General features: G+C 40.7%; 1 protein-coding gene across 7 annotated transcripts in view; it reads right to left on the bottom strand.

The window, feature by feature from the left end:
* Positions 1-17,551, bottom strand: part of erg (ETS transcription factor ERG) — a 301,661-nt gene that overhangs the window by 212,694 nt on the left and 71,416 nt on the right. For all 7 annotated transcript variants that reach the window (XM_072259984.1, XM_072259980.1, XM_072259982.1 and 4 more), the window contains one exon: positions 15,745-15,833. In XM_072259984.1, the coding sequence (XP_072116085.1) occupies positions 15,745-15,783 (39 nt within the window). In that variant the 5' untranslated portion in view covers positions 15,784-15,833. Of the gene's footprint in view, positions 1-15,744; positions 15,834-17,551 lie in introns of those variants that run through there.

The following is a 17,551-nucleotide window of genomic DNA, read 5'->3' as shown; positions in this document are numbered from 1 at the left end:
ATTTTCTTGGGCCTTCAGTTCAGTCAAGCAGAGCAAAGCCATGCATATGCTGCCCCCTCCTGCCACAGTCTATTAAAGCTGCAGTTTCACAGAACCATTCTTCATCTCTGTGTCCCAAAGAGTTTTACAGCCAGTAAATACACTTTGTAGCAAAGGGGCTCATGAAAAGCCCTCTCCTCCTCAAATGAACTGGATGTCAGATGTGTGTAGGAGCTAAAAATTGAAAATGCTCCAAGTGAAATTCAACCCCTTCACATCTGGCTGTAACAGAAGGAGGTCAGGTAATTAGTCTGCTCTGAAGAGGTGTGTTGGAGCTAGGCAACAAATTTGTACTGAGGCGAAAAGCTGGCTGAAGGAAAGGAAAAGCAGGCAAACAATCATTTCACAGGGAACAGGGAGGCAGGGTGGCGGGTGCTCAATCTGCTCAGACAAGCAGGTGTAGAGGGATTAGCAATGTACCAATTTTTCTAATCCCAACAAAGTTAGGACCAGTAAACGTCTCCTCCTCCTATGCTTTCTCCTTTGGTCCACTCTTCTTCAGTCCTTTACCTTTTCTGCTTGTCACCTCTCAGCTTCTCACTACAGCCCTCCTACCGTGCCCACCTACCTTCCCCATCACCTGGCTTCACCTGTAACTTTCTAGCTTGTATTCCCCATCCCATCTTTTTCTGGCTTCTTCTTTCCTTCCTTTCCCATCCTTTCCCATCCTGATGAAGGGTCTCGGCCTGAAACATCAGTTCATTATTCCTCTCCATAGATGCCTCTTGACTTGCTGAGTTCCTCCAGCGTTTTGTGTGTATTATTCAAGATCATTAAATAAGCAACTAATGAGACTTCACATCTACCACATAGTCTTCTATAATCTGCACTAGGGGTCCCCAACTTTTTATAATGCTATGGACCTCTACCATTAACTGAGGGGGACCATTGATCCCTGGTTGGAAATCAGAGATGTACACAATCTCACTATTCACCCAATTTTCCAAACTCCCTACCTGCCATGATCACTCATTCTGTCCTTTTCTCTCCACATTGCAGCCACACTCTTACCCACTTAGCAGTTAACCTGTCGATCAGGCTTACCTGGTGGGTGGGAAACTTGTGGAAATAAACTTGGGGCTTCTTCAGCCAAGTACATTCCCAGTTTACTTCTCATCGAGGTCCTGGGGAAATATGAGGCTGCAGGCCTATGTAATTTTGCAGCCAAAGTCCACACAGGCAACAAGGATTTCCATATTTCCCTAATTTCTTTCCAGATTAGGTTCAATGGTTCAATGGTTCCAGTTAATAACAGAGAATGTATACTGTATACCAGTGGTCCCCAACCTCCGGGCCGCGGGCTGATACCGGGCCACGAAGAATGCAGCGGTAGCTGGAACGCACCCAGCACATCTTTAAGAAAAAAGCCAAAATAAACAAGCTAATTAATTAGGTGCCGCCCGGCACATAAATGTCAGCCCAGATCAGAGGTGATGCCTCTGGCTCCCTTGTGGTTAAAGGGATCGGGGGTATGGAGATAAGGCAGGTGCAGGGTTCTGAGTTGGATGATCAGCCATGACGATAGACAATAGACAATAGGTGCAGGAGTAGGCCATTTGGCCCTACGAGCCAGCACCGCCATTCACTGTGATCATGGCTGATCATCCACAATCAGTATCTAGTTCCTGCCTTATCCCCATAACCTTTGATTCCGCTATCTTTAAGAGCTCTATCCACCTCTTTCTTGAAAGTATCCAGAGACTTGGCCTCCATAGCCTTCTAGGGCAGAGCATTCCATATATCCACCACTCTCTGGGTGAAAAAGTTTTTCCTCAACTCCATTCTAAATGGCCTACCCCTTATTCTTAAACTGTGGCCATGATCGTACTGAATGGCGGTGCAGGCTCGAAGGGCCGAATGGCCTACTCCTGTACCTATTTTCTATGTTTCCATGTTTCAAGCAGTAGCAAAGCATCAACCCTCCCCCACGAGTTCCAGCAGGGAGCATCAGCTTCCACCACTCACCAAACAAGTAATAACAAAGCCCTCAAAGCAAGACCATGATCTTCTGTCCAACAAAAATGACTGTTCACCTGACAATTCAGCACGTCACAGGATGCAGAACTCCATGTGAGAACATTTAGCACATTGAGTCAGTGCCAGCTCACAGAATAATCGAATCCCCCCCCCACTCGTTTTATTTCTGTGTTCTATTTCCTTTTTATCCCCATTAAATCCCCACAGATTCAATCATTACCTATACCTATACCTAACTGAGCAATAGTACCAGTGGAGAGGTTTAACCTGGATCAATGGAACTCTTGAGACAACAGCTCTACTGGTTGCACCCACAAATGTTATTGATTGACAGATTTGGAAGAGCACACCAGGGAAAACTACAAGCTCTTGAAGTTAATTCCACAGTACCACTCATGCCCATTGAAAAGAGATGACAAGGTTGACTTGATTCACATAGTATCCAAATGACCATGGCTCTAATAATGCAACTCTTCATCAAGACAGCACAGGATTAGCACCAGATCAGTTCATCAAGTTCTTGGAGTGAGACTTGAACACAAAACCTTCCAACTCAGCCGTGAAAGTGATGTGTCTGAACAAAAATTAACATTTTGGCAACACTTGTGCATTTTATCAGGAACAGGACAGGGTTGGGGAGGGGGAAGGGGAGGAAAGCAATTAAGTACTCTCAAGCATACAGAATCCAGAATTGCTGACATCATACAACATTTTTAGAGTACCTTAATTTTCATTCAAAAATCAGATTATTTTAAAACATTTGTTTTCAAGCATCAAACTAGTATGGTTTGATGCCTGGAGACTTGAGGCTGTATAACCTCAGCCTTATTGTCCTCTCAGTCCATTACCAGCTACAATTTCACCTTTCTTTATAAAAATGAACAACATTTTGCTCTGTCTGGATGTCACATTTAAAGGCTTGAATTGAAATGCCACAGAAAACCGCTGGAATGAACTGGGAGCAAGTTATGGCTTCTTAAAAAAGTCCAAAGATCTGGTTTTCATCGAAATGAAGTTGACTGTATTTCACGTTCTGGAATTAATTATACAACTGACTGAATAGTTTGACAAGTGTGATATTAAAGTGAAATATAATCTCATCCTCTGAAGGGTGCTTTAATTCTTGTTTTAATGGCCTTTAGCCAGCCGGTTCGCCTCCATTCAATCCCCAGTCCCCTTCACCACCATGCCCAGCTGTTATAATGAAGCCAACAGTCAAATGGTACCTGGCCCAGGTGGGCTAGAGTATATAAAGCTGAACCAGACAAATTCTTCTGAACAGGCGGTTCATGCAAGGAAGTACAAATCCCTTTAAATCCAATTTTTGTTCAAGCAGGATTTCGTTTTGCCAATATATCTCCCAACCACACCACCTCCACAATCTAGAGAGATAAAGTTCCCAGTGCTATAGGAGTAGCAGTACTTCCAGATTGTTGCCTAAGTCACACAACAATCAAACTTGAAAATAAAACTGGAGCATCCAGAAGAAACCCACGTGGTCACAGAGACAATGCACAAACTCCTCCCGCCACTGCCTGTGAGGAGTTTACACGTTTTCCCCGTGTCCACATAGATTCCCTCCAGGTGCTTTGCTTTCTGCCCACATTCCAAAGACATACAGTTCAGGTTGGTGAGTTGTGGGGATCCTATTTTGGCACTGGAAGCCTGGCCGCACTTGTGGGCCGCCCAGCACAAACCTTGCTGATTTGATTTGACATAAATGATGCATTTCTCTGTATGTTTTGATGTACATGTGACAAATAAAGCTCATCTTTTTTTTAAAGATCTCTATTGCAACTCTTCCAAAACTGCTAAGTGCAAATCCTGAAACTAAATTGCTGACAACCATGAGGGAGCTAAAGTCACCACATAGGCTACAGCCTTTGAAGAGGTTGGGACCTCTTTTCTGATTGCAAGTAGCAAGAACACTTAATGACATGGTCTCATTCTACCATCAGCATGTGTTCTCCTCCTCATATGCTTCCAAACCTCTCTTTCCATATTCTCATCAGTCTTTCTCGTGAATTCATGGTTGATAGACTCTAGTTTTGCTCTTCCCCACCTGGAAACACTCAGTAGAAAACGGATCACATAGCAAAGCATGGACTGGAATTACAATACACGAATAATTCCCAACAACATGAACCAGTGCAAGATACGCATAAAATTCTCAAAGCTACCTCTTAGTCACAACTGGGCTTTCTTCATTCTGATAAGCACAAACTACCACCTGGCCATACTGTGTCTGCTGAGACTGATACTGGGGGGATTCCACTCAGTCTGAATGTGCACAGCTACTTTGTGTTATACCACCATTCTGATCACTGGGGGAACGTAGATCTGGGATCTGCTTCTCGGAGTTCTAAAATACAGAAGCTGGAATAGCCAATCAGCTCCTTGTTCCTGCTCTGCTGTTTACCATCAAGATCATGGCTGATCTCAGTCCCCATTTTCTGCACTAACTATTGAATTATTAATATATAAAATTATGACTATTGTTGTATTTTTTTCTCAGTTCAACTGGGTAAAAGCTGAGGTATAGGTATAGTCAAGCATACTTATTTCTCAATTGTTAAGAACTTTTGGATTATTCTAGTGGTGTTTAGTATTGTAGCTTTCTGAAGATTTACATATATATTGCTGTGTAGGCCTAACTGTGTAATACTATTGTGTAGTGATTTTGGGATGATATGAGTAGTAGATATTACTGTTGAGACAATGTATACACTGTTCATATTCCATAGTCTTTCAATTTCTTCTTTTAATTCAGCATACTTCTGGTGATTGTCACTTATTCATAACTGTATGTGTATTTGGCATGGCTATATCTATTAAGTAAATTGTTCTTGCTTGCTTATCCTCTTGTATGTCCGAAAGATTGTCCTATCTGAAACAATGGATCAGTCATAATATAATTTGTAGGACTCTGACTCTAAAACTGGATTAGGCTTGTATTTATAGTAAGATATGGTTTCTTTTATCAGTTTGTATTTTAAAGCAAGATTTTGGTGAATGATGTTTGCCACTTGATTGAGCCTGTGTGAGTAATCAGATTGAGTTAAACTGTTGCAGAATCCTGTAATGTATTGGATTGTTTCTGGTTTTTCTTGATGTTTTCTGCATTAATCATCTTGAATTTGTTGGTCTTTTATTATGTATTTTTGATTTTTTTTTTGTGTTAACCACCTGGTCCTGTATTGCTACAAGGATCCCCTCTGTTTCTGCAAAGTGGTCTCCAACTCTGAATCATAAGTTCAATGCTTCCTTGTCAATATCTAGTCCACTCAGATCGTGAGGATGTCTTCCAAGGAGAGTTATGCTGTTCCATTGGTCACCTTTTTCTTCTCTAGTGATAATTTCTTTATTTTTCTATGTTGTGTTTTCACTTAAGATTAGTGGTGTGTACTTCTTACCAGATTTGCCTATGCTTGCATGGTGTGCTGTATCCTGGTTTTGTTGATAAAAATATATCCTAAGAAGTTTTATCTGACTATTGTGTATTTTTTTTCTTCCCCTTCCTTGTTCTGTCCTAGGTAATGTTAACCTCAGTGTGTTGGATTGTACACTGTGTTTCCTAAAATTTGTAATTTCTGTACTTATTTTTCTTTGTAAATTTTCCAGATCAGTTTCAGATCACGATGTTATGCCAAAAGTCTATGCTAATATGGGTATAGTGAAAGTGTTTATTGCTTTTGTTATATTTTTACTACTGAAATTTGTTTGGCAGATTTTCTTAAGCCTTCAAGCAAATTCGGTCGAAAGTTTTCCCTTTATTGTACTATGATCTCGTATTTTCTTCTCTTGCTAGTATCCCAGATACTTATATGTTTGATGTTCATCCATCGGTTGTATTGTATCCTGCTGCTCTGTTTTAAATTCTATTAGCTCTATTGCACCTTTCTTCATGTTTAAGATTCTGCATTTATCCAGTCCAAAGTCCATGTTTATATTTTTTTAAAAAATAGTTCTAAAAATTGGCAAAATGGCATTAATTACACAGAAAAATACTTAAAATCACAGTGATGATAGAACTGTGCAAGTTTGCTGGAAGACTAATGTGCTCAGCACAAAATTCTAAAACAAATGACAATAAATTCGACTTGACCTGACAAACACAGTACCATGCAATAGTCTTCAGCATATATTGGGCTATGGTGCCTAAGACTTTTACACAGTACTATTGGTCAATGTGGAGCGGAAAGCAAGCTTGTAAACCTGGTGGGAGCAAAGGATATTGGGAATGAGGAGGGTGGAGTGTCATGGGAGGGTTGTGGAACAGGTGATAGAGAAGTGTCAGGGCCGGGGGGTGGTGCAGGTGCAGACACAATCAGCCCTGAGACACCAGGCAAGGTCGTTTGATTCCAAACAATTGGTTTATTGATCATTACAGAATGTCTCTCTGGTGCTTCCCACTCCCTCAGCTCTCCCTTCCGCTTTTCCCAAACATGATTCCCCTCTTCCTTAGTGGGTTTAGAGAGTTGCTTTGGAAAATACTTCGGGTTATTTTGATAACCATGATTATTCTTTTTTGGTTATTAATAGACTGCATGATTATAGTACACCAATGCTTCATCAGATGTCTTAGAAATTTCTGAAGTATTAGGTATAGTCTATATATTTTAAGGCCTTCTATTAACCATGAGTGTGGGACAGAATCAAATGCTTTTTGGCCAGTCAATATAACAACATGAATGATTTCTGTTTTTCCACTGGGCTTAATTTAGATTTACAAAATCTATTATCAGCTGCCCTTTACATCCTAACATACCCTCATTATTATTATTGATATTATTATAGATGCAGCATGGTAATTGATTGCATAGATGGAAGTATGGGGTGCAGGCTCATTTCTGGCCTAATGAGCCTGAACCAACTAATTGTATCCATGTGATCAATTAACCTACTAACCTGTAGGTTTTGGAATGTAGGAGAAAACCAGAGCACCCGGGGGAAACCCAAGCAGTCATGCGAGAACGAACAAACTCCTCAGTGACAGCACAGGAATTGAAACTGGGTTGCTATCACTTTAATCATACTATACTAACCGCTACTCAACCATGCAACCCAAGGAACAGAAGAATATAGACATAAGGCAAACAAATTGGGCTAGTATACTGTAAATGGACAAAAAGGTTGGTGTAGATGTGATAGGTCAAAGGGCCTATTTCTGTGATGTACAACTCCATGATTTAAAAAAATATATATACTATATATTGGTCTATTCCTTGAATATACCCAAAGACTAAACCTTCACAGCCCTCTTGGGGTAAAGCATTATAAAGAATCACTAGTTTTGGGAGAAAGTATTTTCTTTGCACCTCTGGTGCTGCAAGGCCAATTCTTTATTTTGAGATTGTGATCACTGGTTCTAGACATCCCAGACAGGGAAAACAGCAACACTGAGTTCACCCCACCTAACCTTGTGAGAATTTTGTACCTCAATGAGATCACATTTTACCACAATATATTCTATCTGCAATATTCTCACCCATTCAATTAACTTGTTAACATAACCTTTCTGCATCCCCCCTCATAGCTGATACCATCATCTACTCAGCAAACTTGGATATATTACATTTGATATCCTCTTTCAAATTATTGACATTGATTGTGAGCAGCTGAAATCAGTACTTACACCATACCATACTAGGATAATAATCCCAAAAGCAATTTTGTTTACCACACTTTTGGGATAATTCAAGGGTTCAGGCTTGTCGAGCTGACAGTTCTCTGCAGAGAAGGACTGTACGCAAAATAATTGTAGGGAACTCAGGTGAGCAAACAGCAACCACCAGAGAAATGCTGACAGGTCCAAAGATGCGTGGGTCATTGCCAGTCCCATTGCAGATCTCTGAGTGGAGCCCAGAACAAACATGCTGACTACTGCATTCCAACACTTATTACACCCAATCATGTTTCAGCTTCTGATGTCTAAGGCCTCAGCTTCCATTACAACACAGGCTAGAGTCAGTCAGCATAGTGGGAAATAGAAAGAATCTTGACTGTTTTTATACACAGGATAGAACATGGAACATAGCACACTACAGTACAATATAGGCCCATCAGCCCATAATGTTGTGTCAACTTTTTAACCTATACTAAAGATCAATCTAACCTTTCCTTTCTACACAGCCCTCCATTTTTCTATCATCCATGTGCCTATCTAAGGGTTTCTTAAATGCCCCTAATATATCTGCCCCTACCACCATGCCTGGCAAGGCAGTCTATGCACTCAACACTTCCTGTGTAAAGAACTTACCCCTGACATCCTCCCTATACTTCCCTCCAATCACTTTAAAATTATGTCCCTTGTATTAGCCATTTCCGCCCTGGTGGAAATATCTCTATCCATTCGTAATTCGTAAGGCCAGTGATATTGTGGGGGTGGAACTGGACTCTCTGACGGTGGTGTCTAAAAAGAGGATGCTGTCTAAGTTGCATGCCATCTTGGTCAATGTCTCCCACCCACTACATAATGTACTGGGTGGACACAGGAGTACATTCAGCCAGAGACTCATTCCTCCGAGATGCAGCACAGAGCGTCATAGGAAGTCATTCCTGCCTGTGGCCATCAAACTTTACAACTCCTCCCTTGGAGGGTCAGACACCCTGAGCCGATAGGCTGGTCCTGGACTTATTTCATAATTTACTGGCATAATTTACATATTACTATTTAACTATTTATGGTTCTATTACTATTTATTATTTATGGTGCAACTGTAACGAAAACCAATTTCCCCCAGGATCAATAAAGTATGACTATGACTATGACTATGACTATGACTACTATGACATTCGATCTATGCCTCTTATCATCTTGTGCACCATTATCAAGTCAGCTCCATAGCCAAGAGAGCACAGCAGCATCTCTACTTTCTGTGAAGGCTGAGAAAAGTCCATCTCCCACCCCCATCTTCACGACATTCTGCAGAGGATGTATCAAAAGCATCCTGAGTGGCTGCATTACTGCTTGGTTTGGAAATTGCTCCACCTCGGATTGCAAGACCCTGCAGCGGATAGTGAGGTCAGCTGAGAAGATCTCTTCCCGCCATTACACACATTTACACCACACGTTGCACCCGTAAAGCCAACAGCATTGTGAAGGAGCCTATGCACCCCTCATACAAACTCTTTTCCCTCCTGCCATCTTGCAAAAGGTACCAAAACATTCAGGCTCTCACGACCAGACTGTGCAACAGTTTCTTCCCGCAAGCCATCAGACTCCTTAACATCCAGAGTCTAGATTGACATCTACGTCATTTATTATTATATTGTAATTTGTCCTCTACTGTGCCTATTGTCTTATTATTTATTGTACTGCCCTGCACTGTTTCGTGCACTTCATGTAGTCCTGTGTAGGGCTGTAGTCTAGTGTAGTTTTGTGTTGTCTTACGTAGTCCAGCGTAGCCTTGTGCTGTCTCACATAGTCTAGTGTAGTTTTGTGTTGTTTCATGTAGCACCATGGTCCTGGAGGAAGGTTGTTTCATTTTTACTGTGTACTGTACCAGCAGCTTATGGTCGAAATGACAATAAACTTGACTTGACTTGACTTAACTTGACTCTCATCCTCCATCATTCCAAAGAAAAAAGCCTTAGATCACTCAACCTATCCTCATAAGACATGTTCTCTGATCCAGACAGCATTGTAGTGAATCTCCTCTGCATCCTCTCTAAAGCTTCCACATCCTACCTATAATGAGTTGACCACAAATGAATATACTATTCTAAGTGTGGTCTAACCAGGGGGCTATAGAGTTGCAACATCTCCTTATAGCTCTTGAAACCAATCTCCTGACTAATGAAGGCCAACACATCATACACCTTCTTAGGCACCCCATCAAATTGCATGGCAATTTGCACTGGATACCAGTGATCAGATGGGTCGGTCACTGCACATTTTGATCTCTCCTCCAAAAGGTTCCAAAATCTCTGATGGTGTCCTAATCATGTATGGAAGGAGGTGAAAAGAATGAACAATGCTTCAGAAGGCATTCTGTGGATGCAGTTCTATCTGCATCAAGTGTCAGATCTCAGTGAGCATAGATAGATTAGAGCACATAGACCTGTCTTCCCAAATACTCTGCCAGGATAAGCCCTTCCTAGCAAATGTCCTTCTCCTTCCTTCCTATACTGCCAGCTTGACCCAATCTTCAGGTCCATCAAAGGAACATCAAAGTGCTCCAACAGAAAGAAATCCCTTCCTCCCCAGCAGCAGAGGCATCTGTCGTCACTTCCCTAAAAATCTCGGTCACCACACTTCTCTGCAATCAGTTCTGCTTTCAATCACATCACAGCTAGCCTATAAGTCACTGAGGATTCCTTTACAAATTGCAAGTGGACAGGAGGACCATTCAGGTTTCTGAGATGTAGTTAATAGATGACGTTAACAGGGTTATTGCAGCCCAGTCTGGAAGGTCTGCATTCAAATCAGTATCACCTGAGCACTGACTTCATTCTCTCCCTATTCTGCATTTTCCAGTATCTATGCTATACATAATGCAATGTTACCCCATTTTCCTTCTATACTGTACATTCTTACTCACAATCAAAATTGCATTCAGATCGGCAACTTGAGTAATAAGTCTGGATGGCCCCATACTGTGCATCTGCCCAGAAAAAATCCTTCATAAGTGTTGGACCATAATTATTACTCCTCTATCCAGTACTTTTCAAGAAGAGATGTGCGCTGTTCATCTTTTTCGCTGCCTATAATAGCTCATAGTTCTGATAATGTGCCTGTAAATCAATTTTTCATTCCTTCAGTGCCTCTTAATACATTTTAATAGTAATGGCAACCAGAATTACTCAAAGTACTCTCAACATGATCTGAGCAAGATTCAATACATTTAACATAATATCTCCAGCTTCAATTTTATCATAGAAATACCAATTGCACAAACCAATTCCAAATTGAATGCAATTCTTTTGAAATCTGTAAGACCTAATATAATAATTTTTATTCAAGTTCCAGGGAATCTATTATTCTAATAATAGTGTTAACTGCATACTTTACTTTCTGCATCATTCTTCCATATTGTTCTCATTTGTAGACCATAATAAAATCAGAACATTTTATGAGTTGAGATCTTAGGTTTATTTTTATTTTGGTCATTTAATCAGTACATTCCACATACAATACCTTGAAGTGCTGTCCATGAGCAAATTCTGGTTCCAATTTAAAAAATTGGGACAGGCTATGTGGCACTTGAGAGCATGGAGAAAAACTTTTCAGTGTTCCAATGTGCAATATGGATAGACAGCAATCAGAAAAGGCACAAATCTAAAATTGTGAGGACCAGTGGAAATGATTTTTTCACAAGATTGACTGTGGGATGCATAGAAGCAAAGAATTGGCCTTTTAGTCAGAGAATCATTTGACCAATGGGACCAATACAATTGAAGGAATAGTCCAATTAGTCGCTATATTTTCAGCACTTAAAAAAACATTTTCGTAATTTCATCCATTTCCTTATTTAGAAGTGCAATTGTATTGCTTTCAACAGCCAGTAAGGCATTGCATTCCAGAGCATAATAACTTTGTGCTTGAAAAATCCCTTCATCTTCCTTCTGATCCTTATTATCTCAAATGTGTGTCTTCAGTTATAGATCTTTGTCGCAGAGGGTATAGTTTTCCCCTTATTTACTCTATAAATATCCCATGTAATTAGGAAAATGAAGGAGGAAAGAGAGAAAGAAATGGGGAAGAATAAAATATTTAGTGAGAAATGTGAAATAAAGGAGATATTGGCAGACAGAGAAGGGAAAAATATGGGGGTAAAACAAGAGAGAGGGGTGTTGAATAAATTGGAATGACAAGAAAGTAAACACAGGGAGAGCATAATCTCCTGGTGGCTATATATTTCAATTTTATTTCCCATTCCCATTCTGACAAGTCTGTCCATGACCTCCTCTACTGCTGTGATGAGGGCAAACTTAGGTTGAAGGAACAACACCTCATATTCCATCTGGGTAGTGTCCAGCCTGATAGCATGAACAGCAATTTATCCAACTTCCAGTAATTACTCCCCCCTTCGCCCTTTTCTCTTTTCTTCCATTCCCCATTTTGAATACCCTCTTGGCTCTTCTCTTCTTTTCTCTGCTTCCATCTCTATCGCTTCCACCCTCTCTTTCTTCCATGGTCCACTGTCCTCTCCTATCAGATTCTGTCATCATCAGGCCGGCTGGTGGCACAATGGCGTCAGCGCTGGACTCCAGAGCGAAGGCTCCCGAGTTCGAATCCAAGTCAAGCCACCCTCTGAGCATGCTCGCCATCTGTGCCGGGTTCAGCGCCGAGCTAGCCACTTGGCCTCGTAAAATAAAAGTGTCGAGTCAGGAACGTTCATATTGTGACCCGGTTAATCTGAAAGGAGACCAATCCTGACACGACGTGCCAGACAAGAATGGTTGACTGCATGGTGCGACACACACAAAAAAAAATCTTCACCTCTTCTACCTACCACCTCCCAGTTTCTAACTTCACCCCACTCCCCCACCTATCCCTCTTCTCCCTCACCTGGTCTCACCTATCACCTGCTGGCTTGTACTCCTTCCCCTTCCCTCACTTGCTTATTCTGCCTTCCTTTCCAGTCCTGAGGAAGGGTTTCAATCTGAAACTTCAGCTGTTAATTTCCCTCTGTAGATGCTGGCTGACTAGCTGAGCTCCTCCAGCATTTTTTGTGTGTTGCTGAAGAGCTAGTGTGGATTTAAATGAGCAATATCTGCAGTAACACAGTGGTGAGAGAGAAGCTGAAAAGGGTGCGAATGTGCATGGATAAAATACAAGTTAAAATGAAGAAAAGTATTTGAATAACCTACACAAAAATGCTGGTGAATGCAGCAGGCCAGGCAGCATCTATAGGAAGAGGTACAGTCGATGTTTCGGGCTGGGACCCTTTGTAATATTTGAACCTTGTTTGTCAAAACAAATCCAGTCAAATAATATTGCTTATCACACACTTCACACTGATTTCAGACTACAAAGAAGGAAAATAACATTTTATCTGACCAAGCCTCTCACTAGATACACTTGCACACAAAAGCACACATGCACATATAATAATATAAAGTTAATCTCTCCTCTGAACAAAGTAAATTTGCCAAGGAAAACCCATACGAGGAGATTTTGAATCCATATTATACTTCTCCACTGTTCAAATTCTGGACCTGACACACACAAACCACATGCTTCTAACTGTGGAGGCGTGATCATTTAAAACAAAACACGTTAAGCCAAATGTTTAGCAATCGCAACGCATGCTCAGGGACTCATGGCCTTCTCACCAAGACAGTCCATGCATAGGACCAGAAGAAACAGTATATTTACCTTTTTATCCTTTTATTAAAAGTGAAAATTGCCTGGAAGAACATAGGGTTACTTGGCTCTTCAAGCCACCCATTCATGGGCCATGTGCAATCTATCCCAACATGGACTCATCCCAACCAATCTAACTTCTTGCCAAAAGAGTTCTGCATGAAACCTCACTGATTCCCAAGCCAAACAACCGAAAATTCCTCTCCTCACATCTCCACCATTAAACTCTAAACATGATCCAGCCCAGTCCCAACAAAACAGCAACCGTCCCATCCTGTACCATATTCAATCACACCCTCGACGTACATCTAGCCCAGAAACTTTACGGATTGACTTGGTTCTTTTCTCAAAGAGTTAATTATCTTTGGTATCAGCTGCCTTTTTCCAGGAATCTGCTCCATTTATTCTGCCAACAAGGATGATTTTGCGATTCACAAGGGGCAGGCAGGAGAGATTCCTCCTTTTTTTTCTGCTGCTATGTATAAATCAGCAATGATTATGCAAAGGCAGTAAATTGTTAAATCACTAGAGATGATCCTGCTGACCATGCTGTGTGGAGTAGAGTTCTTCCAGTGTGTTCCAGATATTGTGTTGTGAATTTTTAGCATCTTAATTTCACAATTCTCCGCTTACTTTTCAGTGGAGAGAATTTTAAATGAGGACAGTGAGAGGTGGTCATGGGCTGTGTTTGGATGAATCCAAATTGCTCTATCCCACCCCAAATTTCCCTAATTAATGGAGACAGGCTAAATGGGTCACGTAGTCAATTTGGTAGAGGCATACCAGTTACATAAATACAATGGTAAAGATGAGCTCTACTTGTCACATATATATTTGAATTATCGATGATTTAGACCCCAGGCCAGATTGAAAAGTTCAGCATGTTGGGGCCCGAGGCGAGGGTCAAGCTGGTCCAGCTGGCTGCTTGGTTCTGCACTGAACTAAGGGTTCGGGAACAGACTCTCTGTGGACTTCAGTTCAGAATACTATTTACTTGCACACATTCTTTACATGGTTTGCATGATTTACTTTTTTTCCTGCACATTGGGTGTTTGACGGTCTTTTTTGATGGGTTCTTTTGAGTCTCTTTGTTTCATGGCTGCCTGCTAGGAGACAAAGCTCAAGGTGGTATAATGTATACATACTTTGACAATAAATGTACTCTGAATCATACAGTGAAATGTGTCGTCTGTGTCAAGAATGAGCAGGGTCACCATGCTGCTGCCACCAACATAGCATACTGCTATTCTAGATTTTCACTTAATTTTTGGTTTCACACTGCTAAAAGGAGCTTTCAGCCATGAATTCTAGTAATGATAATAACTAGATAAACACTGGATAAAGACCAAGGAGCTGACGATTGGCCAGGAAGAGGAAAGCAGCAGTTCATGAGCCAGTTCTCATCGAGGAATCAGAGGTGGAGGGGATCAGCAACTTTAAATTCCTCGGTGTTATCATTTCGGAGGACCTGTCCTGGGTCCAACAATAATGAAGAAAGCATGGCAGCACCTCTATTCCTTGGGGGTTTGTGAAGATTCAGCCGAACATCCAAAACTTTGACAAACTTCTACAGATATGTGGTGGAGAGTATATTGCCTGGATGCATCATAGTCTGGTATGGAAACACCAATACCCAGTGAACAGAAGGTCCTACAAAAAGAAGTGGATATGGCCCAATCCTTCAGTGGGAAAGTCCTTCTCATACATACCCGAAGAAAAATATGTTTTTCTTCAGGTTAGTGCAGCTTATTAGATTCATTCCTGGAATGAGGAGATGACTGTAAGAGTCATAGGGTCAATAAGAAATACAGTACAGAAACAGGCCTTTCAACCTACTCATTCTGCAGTGATGATTAACTAACCGTGTAGGCTAATCTCACAATAATCCCATTTTTTAAAATTCCTTTTCATTCTCCTCACACTCTTATCAACCTTTCCCGGTTTCTACATGCTAGGAACAATTTACAGTGACCAATTAACCTATCAAACCAAACATCTTTGAGATGTGGGCGGAAACTGGAACACCCAGAGTAATGTATTTGAACGTAGCTCCAAGCGGAGTCTATATGTGTCTCACTATGAAAGGGAGCCAGCAACTAGGATCAGTGTCCAAAGATATGAAAGGCTATAATTTCTGACTTTATCATTGGCAATTTTTATATATGCAAGGCAATAAGAAAAAGGTTGGTATATAATGGCCAGGATGTACTGGCGCTTAATCGTGTCCTTTTATTTATTCAGCTGATGACTGAAAATACTTAACTATTAATCAGCACAGAGTTTGCTCCAAAACAAATTCCTCCCCTCATAACACTAACAGTCAACTCAGCCAAAAATGCCTCCTCTCCATCCCAACCACAGCAGAGCAGAATATCATCACAGCAACAAACCCACAGAAGTGCACTTCACTGACTAACTTTGAAATGAGCCGCTGAGTCTGGAACAGTCTGAATCATGTCCTTTTCCTGAGCTCCAGGGTGTGACAGCAAGGCAGGCCTCACAAGTCCTGTGTACAAGCGGAGAGAGACAGAATTAGAGGAATGGAGAGATGACACACTCTACACATGCAAGCAAATGCAGTGCAAGTAGTACTGGAGAACTTGATGGCTGAACTTATTTGAGAACCAATATAATTTACAGAAACATAAACAAACTGTACTTGAAATGGTGAGAAGCTGTTCATGTCAGCTATGTTCTAGACATACCAAGTTTTCCAATTTCACAAATAGTCCAATGATGTCAGATGTTCTGAAGTGTGAATCACTTTTGGTTAAGGAAGTTGTCTTTTGACTTTTTTTTAATACTTCAAATATAGTGGAGTGAATGTGATAATCCACAACACTCAGAAAATCTATTAAATAGAATTTAGCATTGGAAAATATGAGTGCTGATTTTAATCATTCCTGGCAAAGTATTCACATCCAGAAATCTATGGATAGCAAGGCAAGTCCAATAAAATGTAATCCCTATTCAATACATTCAAATCAAAGCTCAAAGTTTAAAGTAAAATTTATTATCGGAGTACATATATGTTACCACATACTACCTTGAGACTCATTTTGTTGTAGGCATCTATAGGAGGTAAAGAAATAATTGTTGTGTGTTTAATATTTCGGTAATATTTGAGTAATCATTTGAATATATTGTTTGATTAAGCATTCTTGTTCATCTAAATATTCATATGTATAAATAGATAAATGGTATGCATCATCACATTGCTATGTGATATGCACATGCCTCACTTAAAATAAACACAAAGTAAGACTCACGTTTCAGACTTCCATGTCTTCCTTTGAATTGGTTTAATGTTTTGAAGTTACAAAACATACCAATAATGACAATTACTTAATAACCGAATTAAATGGTCATGTATGTTTGTCTGATCACATCCGTGAACTGCTTAGAATTTACTGCTTTATATCAGCATTAAAATAGGAAAGGAAAGGTACGTTGCATCCGGAGTTTCTCCGGTTAGCGGACGATTTCCCTCCACGCCTCTCTGACGTAGTGGGGAACCGCGTACGAGGCCAGTTACAGCAGTGGTTTGCCATTGCCTTCTGCCAGGTGAGTTTCCAAAGAGATTACCAGCTCGTAACCCAGCACGGATGGAAAGCGTGCAGCACATCAGTATTAACAATAATGATAACGGAAAATGTTTCTATAGTTTGATTATCTTTTAAATAGTTTGGGAAAAAAAGATTAAATGAAAAAGAGTCATGACCCATTCAGCTCCTCAGAGGTGTCAGCTAAAAATTAATTGTGTTTTTAAAATTCTTCAACAATGAGCAGGGAAATTCTTCTCCTGATGAGGCTGCCAGATATTAGTCATTTAGTCAATATGACTATGACAGGTATTAGGGCTCATATTATCTTGCTGCCTCATGTATTGCAATATCAAGCATATTTGAAAGCTATCTCATTGCATGAAAAGCATTATGGATTGTTTCAAAAGGCACGATATAAATACCATCTTTCACAGCTCTGCTGAATGACATTGAGTTATAGAGAAAGCCACTATGGAAACAGGCCCTTAGGCACATTAAGGTCAGCACGATCATCGACCACCCATATTACACTAATTGTATATAGATCCCATGTTTTATTCTCCCCATTTCCTCCCACGTCACCTGCTCATGGGAGGATCTGGGGGTTGCTATTTACAGCAGCCAACTATAAGATGTCTAGTGAAATATAAGATGGAGGATGAGAGGAGACCTGATAGAG

Source organism: Mobula birostris, chromosome 6 (assembly GCF_030028105.1).
Source record: "Mobula birostris isolate sMobBir1 chromosome 6, sMobBir1.hap1, whole genome shotgun sequence".
Classification (NCBI taxonomy): Eukaryota; Metazoa; Chordata; class Chondrichthyes; order Myliobatiformes; family Myliobatidae; genus Mobula; species Mobula birostris.
Note: the sequence above shows the minus strand (reverse complement) of the source record. Positions and strands in the feature narration are given on the sequence as shown.